We start from the raw sequence: 26,650 nt of genomic DNA on the forward strand, positions 1-26,650 counted from the left end.
GCTGCATCATTCCAAGAGGACAGCAGGTCTCCCCAGAGCTCAAGAGTGTTGCCCTCAGCCCCATGGGATGGGACACTGAGGCAGGAGCAGGGCTCTGCCCTCCCGCATTGGGAAGGGGGCAGATGTGCAGGAGAAGAGAACCAGTGCCCAAATCAGGTATTGGTGCTGCAATCTTTTCAATGCAGGATTCTTTCTTCTGTGAAACAATAGCATCATACAGAACTATGGAAACTGCACCTCATCAAATACAATGCCCGTCTCTGGAAGCATTCCAGGCCAGGCTGGACCGGGGCTCTGAACAACCTGATCTAGTTGAAGATGTCCTTGCTCATTGCAGGAGGTTGAACTAGATAAGCTTTGGATGTCCCTTCCAACCCAAACTAATCTATGATTCTGTGTGTGACAGAAATGTTTTAGTGTTTAGGAGATGCTTGAGGATGAACTAGGAAGGAGGAGGCTAGTGAGAAGCAATTCATTTGGGCTCCAATGTCTTTTTACCTTTGTACAAAGAACATGGACGGTAAAAACCTTGTAGGGATTAGTGACAGTGTAGGAATAACTCCTTCCCAGTTATCTCCAGCACACCAAGACGTTGACTGGGATCTTCCCTTAAAAGCTGCTGGGCACACCACGTCCTCTGTCACCAAGAGGGCCTTTGACAGGTGCCTGGATTTCAGAGGAAGGCTGTGCAGCAGAGCTAAGGGCTTTTCAATGGCTGGGCATGATGTGGCTGGGAAACCCAGACATGTCATCCAAAGCCTCCTCCGGGCTTCCTGACCAGCCTGACAGATGCCTTTTACCTTTTCTTTCACCAGACAGCTGCCTTGTGGTTTTCTGAATTAGTATTTAGCCAGGAGTTTGAACACATAGGGTGATATGACAGATTAGTTTGCTGTTTTTTCCCCCTCCTAAATTGTATATAGAAGTACTTTCTTGCAAGCTTGAAGAGATAATTAAAGAGATCATACTCACTGTAGCATGTTCAGAGATTTTAAATACTTTAAAGTTTGTTGTTTGTTGCTATCTTTAAAGTTGAAATACACTAGGGAACTTCTGACATTTTCAGCATTTGACTCCTGTAAGAGGAGCCTTTAGCCTCATGAAATCCCTGTCCAGTTCTGATTTTCTCTTCTTACAGTGGTGACTGCATTGTTTGGCATATGATAGGCTTAGGATATATATTTTATGAAAAATTTGGAGCACCTCTGAAAATAGCTCTTGCATGTTAGTAATATACAAGCAATTATAAGCAAAAAGCAGAGCAATGTTCTACTTGCCAGAAGAATACCTTACGTAAAACCTTTCTGTGCAAGCTTTTTATGTAGACATAATTATTCTCATAAAAAATAAAATTCAAATTCACCAGATGAAGATGTATGCTTTCACTATCTACCAGGTGTGAAACATTTTATCATTAATTCTTCATTTTATATTCCCAAGTAGGTAATGAATTCACTGCAGCAAAACAAGCAGCTCACTGCTGTGTTGGTCTGGTGGGCTTCCAGGACACTGTAGACACCTGAGAAAGCAGCTGAATCATTGTTTTAAAGCAGAAAAAGCTATTTATGCCTTATTTTTATGGAAATCAAATTAATTAGAAGCAAGGTTTCTACAATCAGTTTCTTTATATGCTAATTTTGTGCAGTGTATTTCAGTTTCATGATCTGAGCAAGGGGTTTGAGGTCTGAAAGTATTTGTATTCCTAAATATGGTCCTCCTTGAGCCTGGAAGAGACCTGACTAAATCAAAAATAGAGTTGGAGCAGAACCATATGACTTGCCTGGGAGCAGACAAGGCAAGTTGGATTAACAGATCAAACACGTGCTAACACATGAGGAGAGAGAAGGGGACCCCTTTGTTACATGTAGCACAGCCGGTGAGGGGGAGTTGTCAACATTTCACTTAATGGCCTCTCCAGATAAGTAATAACATAGTGTGCTTCTCCAGTGAGCTGCAGATTAGATTAAAATATCTAATAATAATAATAAATCTGCCCTTGCAGCTTTCCCTAACTGGGTGGGTTTTCACACCATTCTTATTAGATGTTTTAGCAAAAGCCACCGAAGAGCCTCAGCAGAACAGGGCACAAAGATGACGCTTTTTGCTCAGTCTGTTCATTTCACCTTAACCACATAGTCTGATACCAATAACTTAAAATGTTTATGTGTTCTGTCTGTTTTATTGACTCATCCAGACAAGATCCTTGGCAAGGATGGAAAGCTGCTGCCATTGTCAGCAGCCGTGATGAGGGCAGCATCTCAATTCTCTGCCCTTGGATGTAGGCAGGCAGTGGGGAGATGACAGTCTGGCCACGTGTTATGTAGTCACGCGAGTGATTTTGTCAGTGCATCGATATTTTTGTTGTCAGTATGGAAGGCACCATCAGAAAGAGCAATTATGTTACGTGATGATGTATCAAAGTGTTCTTTATCTCAAGTGCTTTCTACCAGTTGAAGTTAAGAACTTGTGTGAATTTAAATTTGACATGTCATAATTAATTCCATACATTTCTGTTTGCTTTTAAAGCCCAAGTGAGTTAATGTATAAAAGTTTCCAGAAATATGCTGCTAATAAAAGTGATATTGAGAATAGCTTGCTATAATAATAGGACCGATTCTCCTTAAATATTCCTTATTAAAATATTTGCTGATACAAATGCAAAAACTTTGTGCATTACCTTTTTTTTTCCCCAGGGTTGAAGTCCAAAGCATTAGTCAGGAAACACAACTCCCGTTTTTGTGCTGTATTATAACTCATTCTTTCATGCGACAACAAACTGGAACTACAGTTCCTGCTACTTCATGGTCACGAAATAAAGATGTCTTTTCAAGTGGTTCAGTATAAATTATACAGGAGGTTTGGTAGACTAAATTGAGCTTTATATACCATTATAGTCATAGCCTGGCTAATTTTAGCTTATGACAGGACTAAGAATTGGATGGAAAGGAACCTCACCTTTAGATGTATGCCTCATCTGCTTGTCTTTTGAACGTAACGTAGAGTTCTCCTGGGTGAGGCTTGTCCCATCAGCATACATAGCTTAATTTCAGTATAATCCAGCAATTAGAGTGCCAAAGTTTTCAGAATTCATAAATTGCCCCATGGGACACTGAAGTCCTGATTACATTTTGTGCCCTCTGAACATATATAAAATATGAGAAATCAGCCAACTTCTTTTTTTTTCTGACTGTCGTTATTCAACTGTGTGCTTTTTTCTCCCATCCAAAAGAACAAAGTGTGTTTTTCTTTTTATACAAATAACAATGGATGTTTTTCATGATTTACCCAACCTCACTGTTTATGTCCCAAATTAGAGGGCCTCCTGTGTCTGCAAGCAAATCTATGGTATTAGTTTACAATGGCTATGAAACAAACTACTCTGGAAAAATAACTGCAGATTCCAGACAGAGCCACAACTCAAGCTGCTCCATCTTGGAGTTGTGATCTGTCAGTCCAGTAAGACCCCAGTAATGAGCTAAAGGAAAGAGTTTTACAGATATTAAAGAGGGACCTGTACAGCACAAGAATAACCATGAGACATATATAATATGGAGGGACTTGATAAGTTAATGTGCTACATAAAAAAAAAAAATCCGTATACCAAAGAGGAGACAAAAATGGGGTCCTTATGGGTGGGTGGTGCTCCTTCCTCAGTTGTTTAGCTATAGATACAGGTATCATCCTTATTTGTCAAGCAAGCTGGAAGCTCATCAATTAATAAAAGATCCATAAACAAAGAGCAGATAATATAGGAGCTCTAGTGGCATTATCAAAGCTTTTTGTCAGCTAGAGAAACAATGTTAGTAAAGCAAATGCATGATCTTTATGTAAACTTTTTCCTTGACATAGTTGAGTAATGTCTTACTTCAGCAGAAGGTAGTGCAGAAAGAAGGGTTCCAAGTCCATGGCTGTTGTTATCAGAGGTGGCTTCCATGGAGCAGTAAGAGCATTCTGAGTGCAGGTGACCTCAGCACACACCGTGAGATGCGTTGGCACCAAGAGACAGAGCGGTGTCGGGCACCACAGCTGCACGGCTAAGCAGGAGTCTGGGGAAAACCATCATGAGTTTATAGGCTTCTCACGTGAGGTGAGATCAGTACGATTCAGTGTATATGTGCACAGCTTAAGATAGGATGATTCAGAGAATAATGTTCTTCTGTGTATTAATAAGTATGTTAGTGGTATGGTGCTGGAGTGTATTAGACAACCTCAACTATGAATTTTCAGTTCTCCAGGTGGTTTGTTTTTGGTTTTTTTTTCGTAACTCTAGTGAGGTTCTTGCTTACTTGTTTGTTTGGGATGGGAGTTTACATAGTTTTTTAGTGTTGAATAGATAGAGGGTTATTTAGCAATAGCTATAGTATATGTAGTACATACTGGGAGAGCCAAGACACCTTTATGCATTTAGAAATACTATGGTAAGTGGGAGGAAAAATGCCTGCTGATCAGAGCCCTGTAATTTCCTTGTGTCTTGTTTTCATGGAGTCAAGCACAGCACTTGCAGAGGAGCAGATACTGGAGGTTATATGTGCTCAGACACCACCATCTGTTGTCCCTGCACCTCTTCCTCATTGTGGTGCTTTCTCATATAACATTCGTGCTCTTGGTGTTCCTGTGTTTAGCCCAGTGAGGACGTGAAGGACACTAAAGCATATGCTGTGCTGATGAAAAAGCTGGAACTTGCTATTTATAAGTAGCGTATTCCCGTATTGTCATTGTTTGATTTAGTGCCCTTTACTGCAGTAACTCAATCTCCAGGGGAGTCCTGAGTGACTCCTGCTGCTCCATCCACATCTAACTCACTCCTTACAGGATAACTTGTAGAGATGCTGCTTTGGAGTATAGTGTCAGGGGGCTGCACTGGATGTGTCTTTGAAACCCTCTTTCTTCAGGCACTCTCATTGCGAGGCTCTGTACCAGCTCCTTTTCATCTTTGCATGGCATCTATCTGAGACCTGGGCAGTCCTGAAGACAGTAGGAGCTTCCCACCATTGACCAATGGACAGTTTGTAGATCTGCCAGCATTCCTTCTGAGGACTCTGTGTCAAATGGTGTCGAGCCGTTTCCCTGGCAAGGAGAGAGGTGTACCTGGCACTGGACTTCTAACAGAAGCAGTCAGATACCACACGTAGTATTTACCTTTAGGGGAATATGCATAACTAGACATACATCATTATTGGACTAGATAATAAGGAAGAGCATCTAGTTTAAGTTCTTCTGTATGTCTCATAGATATATAGACAGAAGTAGAAATATGTACACAAAATGGGATACAAATGAAGGAAACGTGGTTTAGAGGTGCACTTGGCAGTGCAAGGTTAATGGTTGGACTCGACGATCTTAAAGGTCTTTTCCAACCAAAATGATTCAATGATTCTATCAAAGGACAGAGATTCAGAAGGCGGTTACAGTTATACTGATTGTCACTATAGATGGGAAGTCTGAAATTTATAAAAACCTCAGTACTTATTTCAAAAGTAAGTTTCTTAACCTGCTATTATTCAACCTAACCCTTGTCTGAAAAGCAAATTTACCATAAATGTACCATTTAATAATAAGGCATCTTGTAGTGTGTTTAGGTAAAATATGTAATGTGAACACTCATAAGAAAGTGTATTCTCAAGTGACTGTGGTAAAATGCCCAGGAAGGCCTGCGGAGTTTCCCTTTGCTCTTGCTTGGTGAGTTGATCCCAGTCCTGATACATTCTGTCACCACCACTTTCAATGGGTAAATACCTCTCACTGCTACAGGTTTGCTCACACATAAGATACCTCATATCTTATGTGACCACATTAGCTGAAGAAGTATGTGCAGATTTATAGCAGGCAGTTTTGTTTCTGTAACCTCTCTGGGGAAGTCATTTGCTGTAAAGCTCTTCTCATAACACAAGTGTAATTTGGTTGATAAATGCAGTAAGTTCACTTCATTATTTTCATAGGGTCGTATTCATTTTGTATATGAATGGCAGCTGGTTTATTTTTCAAAGTATTTGCAAGTCTCATGAGTTTTGTAAGTCAAAGTGTCAATAAGTATCCATCCAAAAGTACATTATTTGTTCTTTGTTATTTGTATTTGTTATCCTTTAAAAAACATTAAAAAAACCAAACAAACAAAAAACAACTTATCGAGAAAGGGAACCATATGCTAGAGATTGTTTACTTATATTCTTTTGCTAATGCTAGTGATACAGAAAGAAAAATGTGGTTTTTATAATATGAAAAACCAAAAAGCAGAATTTCTTAACTATTAATGTGTATCTACACTAATAGGAAATATTGTAATAGGAAATTACTCTCAGTAACAGCGGTATAGTAAATAAGAAAATCTATTTAGAATAGCTCCTCAAGTGTGCCTGTTAATTATATTCACTGTCAGATAAATAGGACAGTGTATGCTGCCACTTATCTTAAGAGGTCCTAATGAAAGGCTGTTCATGCACGTTATGACTGATCCAAACTGGTACAGTGAAGAATTACCAGTGTTTGGTGATAATTGCCTTAGCAATATTACTAAGTAGGCTTTTTGAAAATGTGTCTTCTTAGCAGTTTCTTTCAGAAATAGTCACCTATTGAGTTGGATTTTAGGCACATAATAAAGTCCTGTCCCGCCATCTGTTGAAGGAAACACAATTTTTCAGTAGACACAGAGGACATGTCCCAGCCAGCATGAGGGTGTAAATACATAGAGCAGGGTATAGACATGCCCTAGGCAACACATTTGCCCTACCTTCAATAACCCTCCTTTAATTCATAGCCACCTTGTTTCATGAAAAGGCAAATTTCTTTCCTCAAAGCCTCACCTCTGAAACCAAACTTCCTGAATGTTTAGAGATAAAGTTATATGAGCAACATCCATGAGACAACAGGATCTCCTGAAGCTGCAGAAGTGATGCATGTGAGACAGAAGTATCCTCTTTAACTTAGCATGTTTTTCCAAACAAATCCAAGACTCTTATTTTAAATGCTGTGACTGTTTGTAGAATAAAACACGATCAAATGTGAAAACCATTCCCTTTTGCCGTCTACCAAAGTCTCCCTTCCCTCAACCCAATGAATCCTGAAATGTGCTGGTTTGGCCTTTTGTTTCTCAGGGGTTTGGGGGTTGGAATTTTTGGGGGGGGGGGCGGACAGGGGAGGGTGTTTTGTTTCTTTTTTGTGTTTTGTTGTAGTTTTGGTTGTTTGGTTTGCTTTGGTGGGGTTTTGTTTTGTTTTGATTTGTGGTTTTTTGTTTTTGTTTTGATTTTCGTGGGTTTTTTTGTTTTTTTTTAGTGGGGTTTTTTGTCACATTTTGGTTGTAGAATTAAGCATTCCTTATTTGAAACAATAACTTATGTAAAAATTTATCTCAACTGCTATACTTAGGACATAGTTATATAAACTGTTTTCCTCTGTTCTTCCTCCTCTCCCTGTCGATGCACAGAGTCCCTGGGAAGCCTCAGCACTGGAGGAGAGGTTGAACAGGGTTTGAGTTCCATATAGCATTGCTCACTCTCTGCCTCTCTGGAAACTCATTTTCCAGTTGCTGCCGTGGGTGGAGTAAATGGCAGCAATGTTTCCATCTGGGATTTTTTCCACCTTGTGCCTTCTGTCACTGAGACATTCCTTTTCTGCTTTCCAGACCTTTTGTGATATACTCGAGAGTAAAAAAGGCAATGCTTGATATTTCCCTTACTTTTTCATCCTGTCCTTTGGAAAAAAAAAAATCTCTTTAACAAGGGATAAACAAGTCTCACCAGTTAAATTTGATTTAATTTGTGCATCTTTCTATTCTGCACAGTTGAACTCTTTCCCAAAGTGTTTGTTTTTTAAGAACAAAATATCCCCCAGCTTTTCATATGTGGGATCTAAAACTATAATGGATTTCAAGATCCATGGAAATTTTCATATTTTATTACAAGTAAGTGTAGTAGACAATAGAACAGGGTATGTACTGAGAGCAGCTGGGCTTTTGAAGCTGTCCTCTGTGCAGTGACTGCATATCCACACAGAGCCTCTGAGTAAACAACTTAGCTGTATGCTGTTTATTCCACCTCTTCTCTCTTTTCTTTGCTAACTCAGGCCCACAAAGATTCTCAGGTTCTCAAGCCCTAGCTTTTGAATGTATGTAGTGTCAGTGTGGTTTCAAAATCACATGATTTCCCAGCTCTCTATCTTATCCTTTGCCCAACGTTGCCCAAAGCTGGATTGTCAGCTAGGACAAGGAAAAGAGCCAGAGTGTGTTGTGCCGCTTCTTTTTCTAGTTCATGGATAAGTTGCCAACAGGATATTTTTCTGTGTTTGTAGCACGTTTGGTGGATTTGGGGCACAATTTTTGCTTCCTTTGTCCTCATTCATGTGACCCTTTTCCAGTGCTTCCAAATGAGCTAATGTCTTCTAAACACGGAGGAGACCAACCCAAGTTGGTTAGGCTGTGTATTGTTCTCTTGTTTTATTGTATTGTTTGGTTTGGTTTGTTTTTTTTTTAATTGGTCTTTGTTCTGCTCTTTTTTTTAAGCATATCCACAAAGATACAATACATACCTTTCTGCCCTAAATACCTCTTCTGCATCAGGGATGGAGCAGTGTCTAACAACAGAACAGTGCCATGTCTCTGTCCTCATGAGCATAGCTGCATGCAGATTAGAAAAGCTCTGTAGTGCTGCTACTGTATGCCAGATTTGCTATTTGCTCTTGTTTGCATGACAGTATTTCTGATATACTAATATGATATGGAAATAATGGCACATCACAGTTCTTTCACCATATTGTATCACTGCTTTATCGTATTAGGCTAATACACTGCGAGAGTTGATAGCACCTCTCCATGTCAAATGGGATCTACTTCTCTTGGCACTGAACCGATTGGACTCAAAGGTTGATAAACTTATCATTAGAGAATTGACACGACGGAGACTCAACTTCGGCCTCTTGCAAGCAACTTAATGGCCTCCGTTCAGAAAGTCAGTTCTTCTTGAATAACTGATGTTTGTAACAGAGAACAGACCTGTTAAAGCATAGACAACCACATGCCTGGATATGAGGCTTCCAGGAAGGTGTCAAAGGGCATGGCCAGTCTTTTGAAGAATGCACCCTTTCCACAATGGGACTAGGCACAAGGTCAGATCCAGTCTACACGGAGCACATTTGCAGAAAATACTGCCCCCCGCACGGGAGAACGGAAGGGGAAGAGGGTCTTGGCAGGGAAGGGCTTTGATGTCACTCAGTTTTGTTCTGCAGACCTCGAGGAATTAAAGAGGGATTCAGCCATGGTAACTGTAAAATCCTGTTGCTTGTACTGAACTCCAGTGAACCCATTCAGGCCAACCAGACCTGTGTCATTTAAGCGTACTTCACGTTAGTGAAGGAAGTCACCTTGCAGTGTCATGCTAAACTAAGTGTATTCTGTCAAGTGGAGGTATGTACAGACCTTTCAGAGACTTCCGTTTATCTAATGATTTGTAATGAATTACCAGAGGGTACACTGACACTGGTTTGGATGATGACGGAGAAGATGCCTCACGCTGAGATTTATTAGACTCTGCAGATAAACTCTTCAGTTCCTCTTTATCTTCTAGGACTTAAACATGTGAGTGATGCTGCCTGGCCAAGCAGGCACAAAGTATTCTCTGTATAACACCCAGACTCCAGGGGGCTGTTTTGGGGCCAGTATTTGTCTGGATGTCACTCAAAGTAGATTCAGATATTGTATTTATCATTATGTTCTGGGTCCCCTCTGGGTTGATGTTTGCCTCTCTCTCTGTGGTTAGAATGTGGATTTTCCTTAATATATTTGGCTAAGGGTGTATTGTAATAATGTTAATGCTAATTATTTGGTATTTCATACTATCTTACGGGGAGATACTTTTAAAAAAATGTATTTTGAAATGTTTTCTTTCTGTTTGCTCAATGTATGGTATTGCATTATGTTAATACCAATAAAATTATATATATATAGTTATATATATTTCCCTTTTCTAAGAAGTAAATTATGCTTTTTTGCCTCACAAACAGGAATTGTGCAGTGAATAAAATTACATCATTCTGCCTTACAGCAGATGACAAAGCTTATAATAGTTTTAATATTCTTTTTTGAAAAATAAAAAGTATAGTATGACATACACTAGTTGGAAATTCATCAAAATGCATGTTTTGTGTTTCTGCTCAATGGGACTGTCACAAATCAGCCTAAATATTTAGCAATGTTGTTTTGGCATCTTTAATTTTTTCCAATCAAAAACATACACTGTATTGCTATTATTAATTACAAAACTGTACTGTCATAAATTTTTTGCCTGTTGGCCAAATAGACAAACCCACTGAGTTTTTATGACTCTCTTGTCTGTAAGAATTGATTTTTAAATTTAATTTAGTGCTCTTTCCAACACTTGGCAAAGGCAGAATTTATTTTTTGTATAAGGTTGCCTTTGAAATACCTGCCTCTGCCAGGGCCGATCAATCACTGCTAAGTACATAAAGATTGTGCAACCTGAAGGATATGTCATTAAAGCCTTGTTGGAATGGCCTGCAACCCCAGACAGTCCTTTACATTCTGTCATTAAATTCCGTAATTAGTTAGAGGTGAAATGTCTTGGAAATGAATTAGAGAAGCAGAAGCAAAGATGTGACTCTAAAATGTCCTTTGGTCGCCATTTGGGGTTACGCTGATGGCTTATTCTCTGCTTGTAGCCAAAGGCCAACATATATCTGTGCTAAAATGAATTAGATTGTCTTCAGCTTCCTCTCTTTCTTTTCCCCACCCTTTCTAACATACTGTATTGAGTATCTTTGTTTTGCAGAGGCATTCAGAAGGGCTGTAATTAGCAGTCCCTGGCATTTAATTGCATACACATTTGTTAAATATTTTTCTGTATGCCTTAAAATAAAGTATAGAAAATGGCAGTAAATGTTTCTTTAATGAAGGCACTTGATTTATTTATAAAGTCAGGATTTTTTGAAGGTGTCATTTTGGGCTTAATAAAGGAAATAAGCCAGCAAATTTTCAGTTTTGCCTTTGCGTAACCATCATCCGTAAGGGCTGATGTTCATTTCCTTTCTCTTGTTCCTTTTGTGTGCAAACACATTCTGCCCAATGGATGGGAAACAGACCTTTCTCCTGTGACGACTCTCATGCCGGTTTTGAGAGAGAGCTTTACGTTAAGGTGCAGATGTGTTCACAAGTTCATTGTGACATCTGATGATGAGTACAGTCTAGAAAAGCCGCATGGTGTTGCATTTCTCCTGTCACAGTAATAACTTTTGCTCTCAAAGGTACTTTGAACTCTGTGCGGTGCCTACAGACCGTGGTGGCGTGGTGGGCATTCAGCAGCTGACAGGGAGTGCTTAATATTTGCCAGTGTCGTTCCCCACTTAAATAACATGTAAATCAGGGTACAGATTAATTAGTCTGGAATCTAGTCAGTGCAGCTATCATAACGTGCAATTATAAATGCAATAATAAATCTGAATAAATAAGATATCTTCTGGGACAATGTTTTCAGAAGTATTTCAGGCCCCTTTCCTAAATGCCCCAGGAGGTGCTTCCCCAAGAGACTGCAGTGCACTACAGAGGTAACTGAGCCAGCTGTTAAAATAATCTGCCCCCCGCCCACACTAATTTGCCATGTTTCTTTCATGTTGAAAGTAGGATTGCAATTCCTAAGTGATGCAAGTGCTTTCAAAAATTTCACTCTCAGTGTTACATTTTCATATAAATAAGCAAACTTGGGATGTAGCCTGAAGTTCATTTTCTTGGTGGATGTTGTTCACCAGTAACACCCACTCCTTCCCTTCAGGCTTGCTTTCATGTATCAAGCCCTTAAACCTTGACAGGCATGGCTGTTGCACAAGAGTGACTGTGGCTTGATTCTGACTGGTGAGTAATTTTGCTGAGTCCATATCATTTGTCACTTAGCCTTTCACAAATTAGTGTGCTCTAGCAGCTTAGATTTGTGAAAAAAAAAAAAAAAAAATCCTCAAGGAGTAATTGCTTCCATATATTGCTTGTGAGATGTATCTGTAGGGGCTTCCTCATCCTGTTTAAAAATCACAACATCCCCACATATATAGCAGTTTACCCAGTTTGCTTCAGCTCCCAGCATACCTCATGAGTACGACAAGTTTCTCATTGTTTCTGAACCGCGGGACTGAGGGGAAGCATACTATAAAAATGTAATTGTTCTGCTTATTTCACTTCAACATTGGTAGCTTGTGGTAGAATTGAACAGCACTTACGCTGATGTGTGGCACAGAAAAATGTCAGGATATCCTATTTCATCATGTTAAAATTCTCCCAAAGAGTCACTAAAATCTGTTCAGCAGATGAAGGTTAAACTGATGCCTTCATAGGCAACTTAATGAGTAGCGTACCGTGTCCAAATACCAAAGGATGCAATTAGAACACTGCTGCCAAAAAGTTCTGCCACTGATCAGAGTTCCCTGTTACTTTGGGAAGCTTTGGAGTTATTTCATCTTCAATCTTACGCCATCTCTGAAATCACAGGCCACCAATACAACCTCATGAAACAGCAGGGCTGGGAGCAAGTGAGGAGTTTCTCCCGATGCCCATTCGAGGTGTCTAAGAGCTGTCCAGAGGCAGCACGAGCAGAGTGAGCTAATTATTCCCTCTGTCTGTGTTTTCCCTTCTCACTAACATATTAACTCATTTGCTGGCACATGTACTTCATTACTAGGTGGATGTTGAAAATGCCAAAATGTTACTGTCAGCGCAACAATGCAGGTCTGCAGGGAGAAACCTCGAGGACTGATTTTTTCTAATGTTGAGTTTAGCATTGGCTGCTTTTAATAAGCGATTCCAGTTGTGTGGGAAGCTGAAGAGACGTGACTGACGTGGGCGTGAGACTTCTAGTAAGACCAGCTCAAGTGTCCTGTGGAGGTTGAACACGCTTCAGCCTACCAGCTCACCAGCTGCGCCCTGCAGGGCAGTGGTGGCTTGCAAGGCTGTGACAAAGTGTAGGCAGCTGGTCATTCAAATTACACCAGGAAGGTGACCTCAGAAGAAAATAAATTTGCAGGGATCTACTGATCCAAAAAGAAAACCACTAGTGCTATAAGTATTTCACATACAGAATTAGACCTTTGGTGCCATAGCAAAGGTTTAGCATCGTTCAGGCCTTACAAAGGCCTGATCTTTTAGAAGCAGTTATGGTACCTCACTGCTACTGATTGAACTTGGTTGTAGTGGAGAACGCCTAACATATCTTCAGAAATCTGTCCTATGGGAGATGAGTTTTCCATGTGGCTGCACAGTTCGCTTTATTTCAAGAAACCAACTTGTGCTCATACACATGAGAGGAGAGGCAGCCCCATACCATTGACTGGAAAACTTCAGCATATTGCAGAGTTCTGTTTTGTTGGTGCTTTCAGTGAACACCGTCTCTAGGGAACATCTTTTTTGCCAGCAGATTTACATAACAGGAGAGAATAGTAACCATGTACCACTATCCCAATAACTCAAAAATACTTCCTCTTTAGAGGAAAGAATAGTATGAAATGCAAACTTAATACTCATTCTCTGATCCTCCAGCCACTAATGTTTCACTAAACACATGTATCAAAGCTTGTTCTTATACACTGCTCCTCACTTCCTTGACTGAAGACTTTGGGGGAAATCCTACACTTTCCGATACACGGGGTCAGAAAGGATGAAGGATTACACAAATCAGAAAAGGGCAGGCAAAGGGAGAGAAAAACAGAAGACCTGCAAAGGCACTGCACAAGAATCCCTCAGCTTTTCTCAGGCTTCCCTTAAGCTTAAACTTTTCTTCATTCATGGAACTCTCATTAATATATATATGTGTGTATATTTGTATGCATATGTATATATAGAGAGATGCATAGGCATGCTCACACACCCAGTCAGACCTTGAGTTTGCCATAACATGGAGTAGGAGATGACACAGGTTTCTATTTGTGTCTATTTGACAGGGAAATCTGTTCCTCATTACCCAGAGCTTCCACATAGACCTGTTATTGCACCTCCTGCCTGCTGTGTCGTGCCAGGCTTAAACACTGTGTTGCTTCTTCCTTTTCTCAGTAATCAGAGATGTGATTTCTGTAGCCTTCTCCTGCCAGGAGCTGATTTTCCATTTCACCATGGCTCGTACCTGTGCAGGGATGACCTCATACACAGCACACAGCTGTGCAGACACTGTCTTCTTGTAAAACTATCTTCCTTTGGTTTCACCATTTTGTTGCTTTTAGTTTATAGTCTGGAGAGAAAGGAAATAGCTAGCTTAGCCTGCCTGCCATCCACCCAAAGAGTGTAAAAAATGACTGTAATTCCTGTTTCTTTGCATCATAAGCATTTGGACATGCCTCCCTCTTGTGCAGTTTGTGCAGTTTGTTAACCTGAACAGCAGCAAAGTTGGATTTAAGCCTCACACTGAGAAACCAACAACAACTACTTTGGAGGATTTCTTCTCTCTCCTCTCCTCCAGCACAGCTAAACCTCACGTCCACTCTCCTTCCATCCTTTTCCTTTCTCACCTTAAATACAGGGAGATCCCTCCTGTCTTTCTCTGAACTCTTCCCCCCAAGCCCAGCCAGGCTGTTGAACCCTGTGGCCATGGTACGTGCCCTGCCTGCTCATGGGCACTCTTGGGCCGACAGATAGACAGAGCTGGGGCTCAGGAGCTTGCCGAGGGAGACCTCCCCTCCTCAAGGGATCAGCAGGTGTCCATCTCCTCTCCACTCCCTACCAGTGAAACCACTGCAGGACCAGGCAGGTGTTGATAGACTTGTTCATTAGACACAGCGCAGCCTATGTGCTGTGGCATAGGAAGATTGCAAAACACTTTGTCAGTCCTGGGATTATATCACTGATTAGTTAGGAGACAAGCTTTTCTGTTCCCAAAATAGATGCATCAGGGTCAATAAAGCAAAGCAAAAAAAAAAAAAAAAAAAACTACACACCCAGAGATTTGTGCATCAGGGCCTGTTTTATCTACCTTGAGACTTTTTCCCAGAGGCCAGGGATGCTCTCTGTTTTGCTGGAGCATTTACTGACACTCAAAGTCTCTGGGAGGCTTCAGGTAGGTGCCTCTCCTGTGTGAATGGTGAAGCAGGATGGTGTAACTCTCAAATTGGAAGCAAATCTTTGGAATTTGTAGGGGGAGAATAACATATGGCAGCTGTTCCATAATGTAATTAGTGATGTATTCTAACAAGATTGCTTCCTTAAGATCCTGAGAAAGCTGAGCTGAGCTGATTCCTCTGCCAGAGAAAGCAAGCTTAGTAAAAGGAGGGGCACTTAAATTTCAGTGGAGCTGGGGGATTTCAGTCTGACTCTTTGTACCTTGTTCACTGCCTGTCACAGACTTTGCAACAGCTCAGCTTACTCAGAATTTGCAGAGGGTGGTTATTTTGTTCAAATGCAGAGCAAGTAGAGGAGTGGGCGTGCATGGAAGGAGTTGCAGGGCGAAGGAAAGCACATCACTAAGCTGTAAAGGTAGCAAGCAGCAAAGAGGATAGCAGAAAAATGAAGAATGCCATCAGGGCAGCAGCGGTGTCCATCAGTCAGGATTAGGAGCCTGAAGGTGACAGAATGAGCCTGGGTGGCATTAGGAGGCACTAGCAAAGCACAAAGGGGTCTCAAAGGAGAGCTTCAACCCTTGAAAAATCTGACCTTGTCAGCACAGAGAGTGGCAAAATTTATTATTAACTGTGTTACACTATCCTTGCATGGGCAGTTATGTCCCCTTACAGTCCCCAGTGCAATCACTGGTTCCTCTGGTATCTCACTGAAGGAGGAAAACCATGCAAGCTTCCAGTGGCGGGAGCTCTTACAGACAAAGTGAGTCACAGAAGTGTAGGAACCTCCACTGAAAATTGGTAGGGATTATTCCATATATTTAAAGCAGATTTATGAGAAATGTGTGCCTAGAGCTTCTCTGCATCCAGAGAGTGAGCTGGGTTGCAACAATGACCACTCACATGGCCCTAATTCAGTACTATGTTCCTGAATTATCAGTTCACATGGACCAATCGTCTCTTGATCAAATGTAAATACCAATGTTAACTGTTTCTCTCTGGTCACTTTTCACTCAAGTGCCTCATATTCCTATTTATTGCTCTTAGAATCTTGGTTTATAAGAGGGAAACAATGGAAATATGGATACCCCAATGGAGCTCAGAGGTGGTTACACTTAGTACATTGTGGAGCTCAGGGCAGGATCTTTTCAACAACAAATGACAGCACAGTCTAAGAAATCCCACCAGTTCTGCCTGAATGCCAACAACCCAAACCATTCCTGACCTCTTTGAGTTTCACCCACCCAGCCACAACTTCCATCTCCCTCTCCTGAGAAAACGTAAAAGTAGGTACAAATATTTATGGCATTTTAAGAAGTGAGGGCAGAGTACAAAAAGTTCAGAAAATCTTCCTTGTGGAAAACAGAACAATGAAAAGTAATAACACACCATTTACTAGACTGATTTATTTTTTATCTCCTGAATTTGATGCAAATGGCTTTGAATTCACTTGAAGACACAGCGGAAGCTTCATTGTTACCAGCATATTCTTGTATTTGGAAGATGTGGTTCTGAATTTAGATGCTGTGTGCTGCACAGTTTACACAGCTTTATTTCTGCTCCAGAATTACAGAGTTGTTCAGGTTTGGGTGGCGTGGAGGGCAAAATTAGTGCTTCAGAGAAGAGACCCTACTTTTTAGCAGGATGTGGAATACCAGTGTATTCAGAGAAAGATGATGGCTGGGGAGATGAAACCCATGACTCAACAGCCAAGTGAGGGTGAAAAACAACCTGCTGTATTGGCTGCTCTTCTGAGGTCATCTGCAAAACCCCATTAGGCTGCATTTTCCACCTAAATAAGACATTACCCGAGGCCTTATTCTTCCTTAAGGAGACAGCCCTGCTGTAATAGCATGACTCCCATACAAATCCACCAATTTTAAAAAAAAAGAAAATATGTTTTAAGCTCAGCTGTGTATTTAATCAAGTGCCTTAGATGTTTTATGGTGCTAAGGGTTTCACCAACACCTACAGGAAATCAATCAAAGCCTTTAGCAGAAGGGTGAGGGAGGGGATATTCGTGTATAATCTCATTCCCGCCTACTGAGAACCATTGAGAGCAGCAGTACCACCACCTTCAGTGTTTCTCTGGAAATATTAAGGGCATGGGATATGTTAGCGTGACGCCTGCCGCCCTCTCCCCGCCGTGGGTGGAACAAGGCAGCATCTTGCCCTGTTTGAGCTTCCCCAGCTCCAGCAGCTGTGACACATTTAAGAGAAGGAACCAGCTGGTTTTCCACCCTTCTCTTTCCTTTATAGCAAATTACATCCCCTTTTCTACATGCAGCTCATAGCTACAGCACCGAGGCTGTGACAGAGCCTGGAAGAGGCAGCCCCAGTTGGGTAGAGGTGGTGTGCCGGTGAACTTCAAAGAGCTGCTCTCAGTGCTTTGCTGCCTAACCCTGCCTGCATCATGCCCCTGTAGTCCTGCGCCTCTTCCTATGCAGCCTCACAGCCATCCCCATTTGAGGTGAGGTTAGGAATCCCCTGTCCGCAGTCTCTCTGAGGCCCACACTGGGCAGTGGCAGCCTGCCCAAGGAGGTGAACCCTGAGGAGCACCAGCCGTGTGGACCTACAGGCCAGTGGCGTGGGGAGGGAGGGTATGGCAAAGCCCCCCAGCTTCATGGTTGAACCCACATGGGCCATGCTGCCTTCCAGGCACTTGTCATTTCGGACTGAACGTCAGGGTTGAACCCAAAATTGTCCTTCTCTATGGTGAGAACATTTTGTTTTTCAGGAAGCCATGTATTTTCAGTGGCAAGCCTGGACATGATGGCCAGCTGCTGGTCCAGGCTCTAGGTCACCCTAGCAAAGTGTGGCCAGCAGGTCTAAGGAAGTGACTATTTCACTGTTCTCAGCACTGGTGAGGCCCCACCTCAAATACTGTGTTAAGCCCCTCACTACAAGAAAGACATTGAAGTGCTGGAGAGAGTTCAGAGAAGGGCAAAGAAGCTGGTGAGGGGTCTGGAGCACAAGTCTGATGAGGATCAGCTGAGGGAACTGGGGCTGTTCAGCCTGGAGGCTGAGGGGAGACCTTATCGCTGTCTACAACTACATGAAAGGAGGCTGTAGCAAGGTGAGTGTCAGTGTCTTCTCCCAAGTAGGAAGCAATAGGACAAAAGGAAATGGCCTCAAGTTCTGCCAGTGGATGTTTAGATTGGATAGTAGGAAAAATTTCTTCCCAGAAAGGGTTGTCAGGCATTGGAACAGGCTGCCCAGGCAAGTGGTGGAGTCACCATCCCCGGAGGGGTTTAAAATATGTACAGATGAGGTTCTTAGGGACATGGTTTACTGCCAGTGTTAGCATATGGTTGGACTTGATAATCTTGAGGGTCTTTTCCAACCGAAATGATTCTATGATTCTGTGAGAGCAAAATTCAGATGACACAGAGTGAAAGTACTGGTTTGCTTCTTCAGCAGACTGTCCCTGTACTAATCCCATGAGGCTACAACATGGCAATGCTGCTGGGGAAAAGAGACCTGAAGAGAGATCTTTTTCACCTTGTATAGCAAGGGATAAGAGAAAAGAGAATCAGATGTAAAATACTTCCTTGCAGATTGAGGTGTTGGGTTTTTTTTCCCTTTGCTCTTTAGCAAATCACTTACATTCCCCATCTGTCAGACTAGTGGACTTTGGTGTTCAGAGATATGAACTGATAGAGAGATCCCAAACATTCACTCTTGTTGCTGCATGGACTTTTTCAGAAAGCATAAAAATCAAGACTGCAGGGAAATTTAACAAAGCTTTAAGTATTCAGCTACTGAATGTTTTGCCCTTAAACACATTAGATGTTTTAGTAAGAAAGAAATCGGCAAGATATGGAAACACATCTCATTTCTGTTACAATTATGAACCCACGTCTCCAAGCAGGGTAGCACATGCAGGGGAGATTGAAGGAGCTCTGTACAGACCCACAACACCTCCATCAGTAAAACGCCTCTAACCCTTCTTTACTTTCATATCTCTTTAATAAAAATGAATGCTTTAAAAACAGCTGTCCCCTAGAAAGGGCAAAGGAATAAACTGATGAGAGATATAGCTAGATTAGTTGCTGACTGCAAAAGTCTTTGATTGTGTTAAGATCTACACAAATGCAAACATGTTGTGTGATGGGGTGTGGAGACTTGGGTCTCTGGAGTTCTTGCTTGAGCCTGAGGTGAGTAGTTGCCATACTGCACAGTATGGTCTTGAATGGAAGATTGTCTCGGGTAGCTGCTGGTGGGCTGGAAATGTCACTTCTAAACAGCAGCTGTCCTCCCCGTTGGTGCTCAATAAAAAACCCTCTAAACACCTGAGGAGATTGAGGTTCATTACTTACGGACATGTAGCATGTGCTGAACTGTCTTGGTGCAGTATCAGTTGCAGGATAAAAGCAACACTTGAAACCAAACAAATGTAGCCTTCCTAACAAGAGCTTTCATGAAAGCATCCTGAGAACACAGACACATGGGGGCAGGAACACATACAACACTATGAAAGCCAAGACTGGTTGAGGGGGGCTCCTGAGGGCTCTGGAGACAACAGGGAGGTCACACATAGGTGGTGGCCGGCTGTTGTCTGTACAGGTGTGTCAGTGTACGAGAGGTAGCCGGGATGGAGCTGCCTGTCTCACTGCCTGGCTGCTCCCCCACGGCTACCCTGGCTTCTCCTGGTCACCACCCTGCTGATCCTGGCACTTCACTGGCACTTCCTGTGTTTGTACTGAGTCATCAGACCGTTTCTTCTGGAGGAACGAGTGTGTGAGAAGTTGAAATGTTTTGATGCTTTCTAATGGAAACACTTCAAATGCTCATATCAGAGTAACATTTCATCACCACCCTTTGCTTGATTTTGGTTTTAGAGAAGCAAAATCTCTTTCTTTTTTATTTTTTCTTTAAAATGATCGCAGTACTAGTTAAAACAAATATTTTTAAACCTATAATAAATAAATAAAGACACCTATAATGCAACTAGCTCTGGTTTGGTTTGCTGTGCCGCTGGGTAGGCTGTCATGAATGTGCTCTTATATCCAGTCTGTAGTCTGCTGCTGAACCTTCAGGTAATAGTACAGTAAAAAAAACCCACAAGTGACATCATTGCTAACTATTGAACAACACTCTCAAGTATCCAAAATAAGAGATAAAAAGAAGAGGACTTTTCTAGGAAGGAAAACAACGTGTCATTCCAAAACCAGCATCATAAACATAATCTTGAATGCCATTATCAGCACTCTGGGGACAAGATCCAATTCCTGATCACCTTCCTCAGCAGCATGCTTCCAGTGCTTCCAGGGCTTCCTTTTCCTGTACTAACCAGTGTATTTAACTCCAATACTAGAGATAGGATTTCTAACAGTGTCTCACTCTAATATTACTACACCTTGCAACGTTTGTCTTTTTTTTGATTCTTTCTGTGCACGTCAAGACTTTACATTCTTGGAAGTTTTTCTCCCTTTCTCCTGAAGGCAATAGCAAGAAGGAGCAGTTACAATTGTAGCACTTTTTTTCTGGTGTGAAATATTCTCTTTACGGCCTAGTTAACTCTGTTAAATGTTTTGCGAAGGTTTTTGATAGATCTCTATACAATAACATTAATGATACGTTGTTTCTTTCTCTATTTTTCCTCCTTTTTTTTTTTTCTTTGTTTTTCTCATTACAGTTGAAACTATAGAGGAAAAAACAGCAGACTCCTTGCAAGATTTGTACAGAGCCCTGGAGCAGGCCAGCCTCTCTCCTTTAGGAGAACACCGGATTTCCACTAAGCTGGAGTATAAGAAATCTTTTATAAAGAGATGTAGCGATCCAGTAGTCAATGAAAAACTGCACCAGCTGCGAATTCTGAAAAGCACTTTAAAGGTGAGATAAAAGAGCGAGGAAAAATCCTGCCCCAGGGTTGAATCGGACTGCACTGTATTTAGAGATTAATTGTGCACAGCTGGAGTTCAGGCTGAACCTGGTGTGTTAAACAAGCAGGGGAGACATGGGGAAATGCTGTTTGCAAAGTAGGGAAAAAATGTGCCTTGGGAGAGCAGTCGAAGTGAGGGGATCAGCTTTTATTTTTGAGTAGATAAAAATCTCAGTCAGCTGCTCCTCTTCTAGCTTGTTTAACAGAATTTGACATCAAATTATCAGAGGAGACCTTAATCCCTTTTTGAGTCCCGAACATTTTCATTTACCAGAATGCATTCACTCTGTAATTGCTGAAGTATGAATTTAAGCAAAGGCAGCCTTTCAGAAGGGAGCAATACCTTTTACTACACTTGATTATTTTCTGATTGCTGAGCTTGTCCGGGAGGAAACTGCACTCTTGCTTTCTGCATAAGCTGATAGAACTTTGTATTTAATCAGTAGGATTTATTAAATACATAGATAGTAGTAATGATAGATTTGAAGATTTTTATGGTTATTCTAAAGGTACCACAGTTCATTTAACCTTCTTGTCAGCTTCTTTGTTTGTTACAGCAATTTCAATTCTGTCCTGTTAGAGATTTTGGCAAACAATATGCTGGATTTCCCCAGGGACCCTGTTAACTATATTAAATTATCACATTTTAAGTCACTAGATAATTGCACAGTGGACTTTGTAACAGCTTTCATCAAAGAGGGCTTTATCAACATTATTTAATTTAGTTTTCCATCACCTAGAGAAGCATTTAAGCAATATTATTTTCATGCTCTGGGACTCCCATGCTGAAAAATTCTTACACATACTTAACTTTGTGCACTGTATCTTCTCATTGAAGGTAACTACTGCTTGTAGTATTATCTGGGTGGGTCTTTACAGAATTAAAGCTGTTGGAAAAAATCAAGATACATGGGCTTTCCAAATGACTTATAGAAGTGTGAAAAACTGAAATAAAATCACAGTACTCTCAGATGTGTCAGGGTGTCAGGAGGTTCACACTGTATCTGTACTTTTGCACCATGGCAGGATCATTCATACCGAAATTGTGGTTCAGTGTCAGCAGCTTGCTGCCATGCTTAATTGTCTTTCTTCTTAGCATTTCTTGACACTTGAGCTACTTGGTACCAATGGCTTCCTACAGATGGAATTGCTTTCCTCCAGGGAATTCCAAAAACAGCACAACCTCTTGACCCAGCAGATGCCTGTTTTTATGAGTCTCTGGGACTTCCCTCTTTTGCACCAAGCAAATACAATTCATTCATTCTGTTTCTATAGGCCATATGTTCTAAACCTGTTGCCATTCCTGTTTGGACCTTGATGAGTATAAATCTTTCTTAAAGTGCATGGCACCAATAATTGAAAACGCAATGGCAACAAGTACCAAAGACAGATAATGACTGTTTCTTGAGTAGAGCAACAGTGTAGTGACAAGTGCCTGTTCTGTAATGACATCATGGATGAATTTCTAGCTCTGTTATAGCCTAGAGGTCCACCTCTGTCATACTGCTGGCAGTCGTAACTACTGCTGTTACCTAATCAGTTATTCTTTCTTTTTTATCAGTGCCCTTGATCTATCCTTCCTGAATGCAGCCAATTGCACTGGCCTGTTGGAACTGGTATTCTGAACTCACCTTGAATTTATCCAAATTAATAGTAGCCTGAGACAGCACTCCAAATTGTTTGTAGGCTCTCTGTGCCATCATCTAGGTCCTTAAGGAAAAACCCTCTGCTCTCTTTCCTAAGACACAACACAAAACCATTCTCCTGCCAGCGAGTATGAGATACCTGGCTGGTGGTGCAGAAGTGTGGGTACAGCCACAATCTGTGAGAAGCAGGTTACGCTAGTTCAAGCAGAGATAAGGTAATCTGGAGTTCCCATGGTTTAGTTCCCACTGGTCATTCTCAGCTTGCACCTCCATTTCTGAAAACCTGTATTCTAGCAGATAGTGTTAATTAGCTGCTGTTTGCAAAGCATGAAAAATACATTTCAACCTATTGCTTATGAGTGACATCTCTGACCCTCTGATCTTCTCCCATCAACGTGGACTGACACAACTTAATATTTCCTTTTAACATGCTCCACAGAAAGATTTAACATACTTATAGTATGGACATGGAAAATGTGAGTTAGCAATGATGAGTGTGAAACCTGTCTGGCAGGGAAGATAGAGGGGAGATTGCTAGTGACCGTGCCATTCCTATGCAGAGGAGTAGTGCTGGAAACCTGCATGTTAGCTGTGTTTCCCAGGGTTATGTGGCATGCATCCATCTTCCACTGCCTGCAACAACTGCGAGGGGCTCTGGGTATATCTAAGGTTTAGTCTGATCTGTACTGGCTGACTGTCATCTCTTGCTAAACTAATCACTGGCCAGTAAGTATGACACAGCCACATCCCTGCCTTGACGATGGGTGAGGAGGTACCAGCAGTTATGTTAGATTTTACCCTTTTCTCTTTGCCACTGCAGTGGCAAGAGGAGGTTGCAGCCAGCTAGCCCATCACATACACCCAATCTTTAATGAAGATCAGTTATCATTAACATAGGGGTCCTTGCACAAGCCTTTGCAAAAAGTAGTGCTCAGATGTCCCCATGACAAGCCTGGTAAAAAAGGCTTAGCTCTGCTGGTGGGCGGGAGGCCATCTGGCTGCATCCCACGCACCCATCCAGTATTTCTTATGCTGATCAAGAAGAGTAAACAGATGGCACTTCGTCGTGTGAAACCCGTCTTGAGAACTGCAAGCAGCTAATAGTAAACAGCACAGGGCTTGCACTTCCTTGAGCTGAACAAGGGGTGAGGAGGGGGAATAGGGACTCTTTTCTGAGGATGCTGGCCAAGATGAGGGAAGCTCCAGCCCCGTAGGGTGGTGTGTGATGCCCTGTAGGAAGGGCATCTGTTTGCAAGTGGTTCTATAGCAGTCAGGTAGCCCTCCTGCTTTCAGGGGCTCTAGGACTTGCATTTGCTGCCCCCATTCTCTCCTTCCACCCATGTGATTGACTTTGCCAGTGACTCATCGCTCACATTGACTCTCCTTGTTCCTTTTTTCTCACAGGCCAGGGAAGGAGAAGTAGCCATTATAGACAAAGTTCTGGATAATCCAGCTTTGACGTCTAGAGACTTTCAAGAATGGAAACAAATGTACCTTGATCTCTTCATGGACATCTATCAAAGCAGCACCCCGAGGGACTCTGTTAATGGCTCGTCAGAGGTTGATGCACTTATAGCCTCCTTAGCGCATACTCACTCTTACATTGAAACACATGTATAAAAGTCTCTCTTTTTGTCCATTTGCTACAGTCCAGCCCTTTACTTAAATGCATAAAGTAGGTTTTATATCAATATGTGGGAGCTCTAGTAACCTATATTTTAATGTTACTCAGCTGTGTGAAGTAAACCTTCAATGGTCAACAATACCATGTCTTTATTGAAGATTTGTATATTTTATACGCTAGCAATGCTCCGCTTGTGTTTACCTTCTGTGAAATAGCAAATATGATCTTTAGCTATTAAAGAAAAGTATTTAAAAGCATTTTTGGAAGACTGTGGCCTTCACAAGAAAGTTCTACAAGCTAAAGGTTTTGATATTGAAGGTCACTTTTACAACGATATTTTGTATTATATAATCCCAGTGTTGCATTGCATTTTTGGAGTGCAGGTACTATTTTGGTGGTGGAAGAAAACCATTTTTTATATTTAATGAGAAACTCTAGGAGTTTTATTAAATAACAGGGGAAAAGTGTAATGCTGTAGTTGTGTTTCGGTTTTGTCAAACACACAAAAGGGTGAAAATCAGCAGACAGAAATGACACATGAATTTAAGTATCAAAAGGTTACATCTTATTTCCTTATGCTTTTTTAAAGCCTGTTGCTAAGGTTTACCATCAGTGTGAAGAGATACCAGTTTGTATTCTAATCAAGACCAAATTATGTGTTGTCTCTTAGTCACATTTGGTTGATTTTTAATTTTTTTTTTTTAATTAGTCATGGTACTGTCATGCTGCTCTTTTACTGACTGTATCAGTATAATGTGCAGATTTTGCAGAAGATAAAACATAGACTTTGAACATCCTTGATATCAGCGTTTCTCTTGCCCAGAAAAGGTTCCCACGAAAATGGTCTGAATCTGAGAGGCTTTGAAAATTCCAGCAATAGAAAAGGAATTAATAGGATTTTTCAACTATTCTCAACTCTTCTCCTGTTTTCTGATCTGTGAAATTTGGCCATATTGTATGCAGGGAAAATGTGTGATGGGAGCAGAGCTGATCACAGGACTCAAAACATAACTGAGGAGTAAGAAAGCCTCCGGCTTGCTTTTGAAGGGAAAGGAATGTCTCTGGGTTCTGCTGGGTTCACAAGCCAATTAAAATGTTTTAAACTTCCATGAGAGTTGAGGTGGACTGGAGACAACCCAGTGAATACGAGTGGAAATAGTTCCTTAGAGTTAGGCACATGCCCTGAAGAGGAAAGTGGGAAGAAAATACTAAATTGCGTATTTTCATTTTATGGGCTTGTTTTCGAAAAGTGAAGAGAGCATGACAAAATATTTCTGCTGCTTTTCAGTATTTTGCTGCATAACTTAGGACTCTCGACATGATTTCATAATGCTCATGCAAAGTGGAAAAGCCTCTTCTATACTTTTTACAGCGAGTTGTACTCTTCACCAACTTTAGACTATTGCCTGTACAGCTCAGTGAATGTACTATAAACTTTATGAGCTCTGATGTTTCCTGGCAGTTGTATCCATGCAGACAGGAAGGAAAGAGTGGACAGATTTATTTTCTCTTTCTTCCTTTCATTTTATTCCAATCTCTTTCTCTCCCTCTTTTTCTCTCTTTCTCTCCTCTCTCTTTCTTTTTCTTTCCCTCTTTCTTATTTTATTGCATTTGGATTGCAAACGTTTTGCAGATTTTGCACAATCGTACAGAAGAGTGGCCTTTCTGTAGCCCGTTTTCCGTACTCCTATATTCAAGTCGATATGGATGACAAATCATTTATCAATGTTTGTATAAAATTCTGGATCCAGTGTAAAATTTGTACCATTAGAAAAATATTGTTTGTATAAACTCGACATTTATTTACTGCATGGGTACTGACTTGTATATTAAATTTGTGAGGTTTTTGTAAATTTCTCTCCAAAAATGCTTGACTTGAAATGGATTGTGCTGTTTGTTCCAAGCATTTAGATTCTCCTGCTATTGTTTTACTGGACCAAAAGTAAATATATTCATATAAAAAACTCTTTATATCTGATGGATGTATATGCACATTGTGTAGTTGATTCCTTGTCAAAACCAAGGCAGTTCCGAAGACTTAGATCTGTTGCTATGCAACAGCTATTCTGCCTGCACTTTACATTAGTAAAGTCAGCTTGATTGCTTTAAAGGTGAAAATTAAACATTACAGTTTTTTAAGCTAGTCTGGTGACAAAGAACGTGTCCTATCCATTGTGCTGCCTTCTTTTAAGACTATTAAATGTTCTTCTATATATATTTTTATTGTATCAACTCTCAGCCTAGAAAGGGAACACTATAAAATGAAGTACAATAAATTTAGCTTTTAAATGAACACTTGTGACTTGAGATTAAATTTACTCCATACCAAAATTATTCTCCACCATCTGACCATTACTATGCCTGCATTTCACAGATCCACATACCTTGAAGTACCCCCATAATCTATGCCCTCAAACTCTGCCAACACAGCCAAAAAGTGAGACTATTGCTGTTTTGTATGTAGACAGA

General features: G+C 41.1%; 1 protein-coding gene across 1 annotated transcript in view; it reads left to right on the forward strand.

Annotated features, from left to right (window-relative positions):
• Positions 1-24,177, forward strand: part of CNKSR2 (connector enhancer of kinase suppressor of Ras 2) — a gene marked incomplete at both ends in the record, with an annotated part of 179,934 nt that extends 155,757 nt beyond the window's left edge. Inside the window, 2 exons of the mRNA XM_082076285.1 lie at positions 20,666-20,862; positions 23,962-24,177. Coding sequence (XP_081932411.1) covers positions 20,666-20,862; positions 23,962-24,177 — 413 coding nt within the window. The remainder of the gene's footprint in view (positions 1-20,665; positions 20,863-23,961) is intronic.
• Between the last annotated feature and the right edge of the window lie 2,473 nt (positions 24,178-26,650).

This window comes from Streptopelia decaocto (assembly GCF_964273445.1).
Source record: "Streptopelia decaocto genome assembly, chromosome: 1".
Lineage (NCBI taxonomy): Eukaryota > Metazoa > Chordata > Aves > Columbiformes > Columbidae > Streptopelia > Streptopelia decaocto.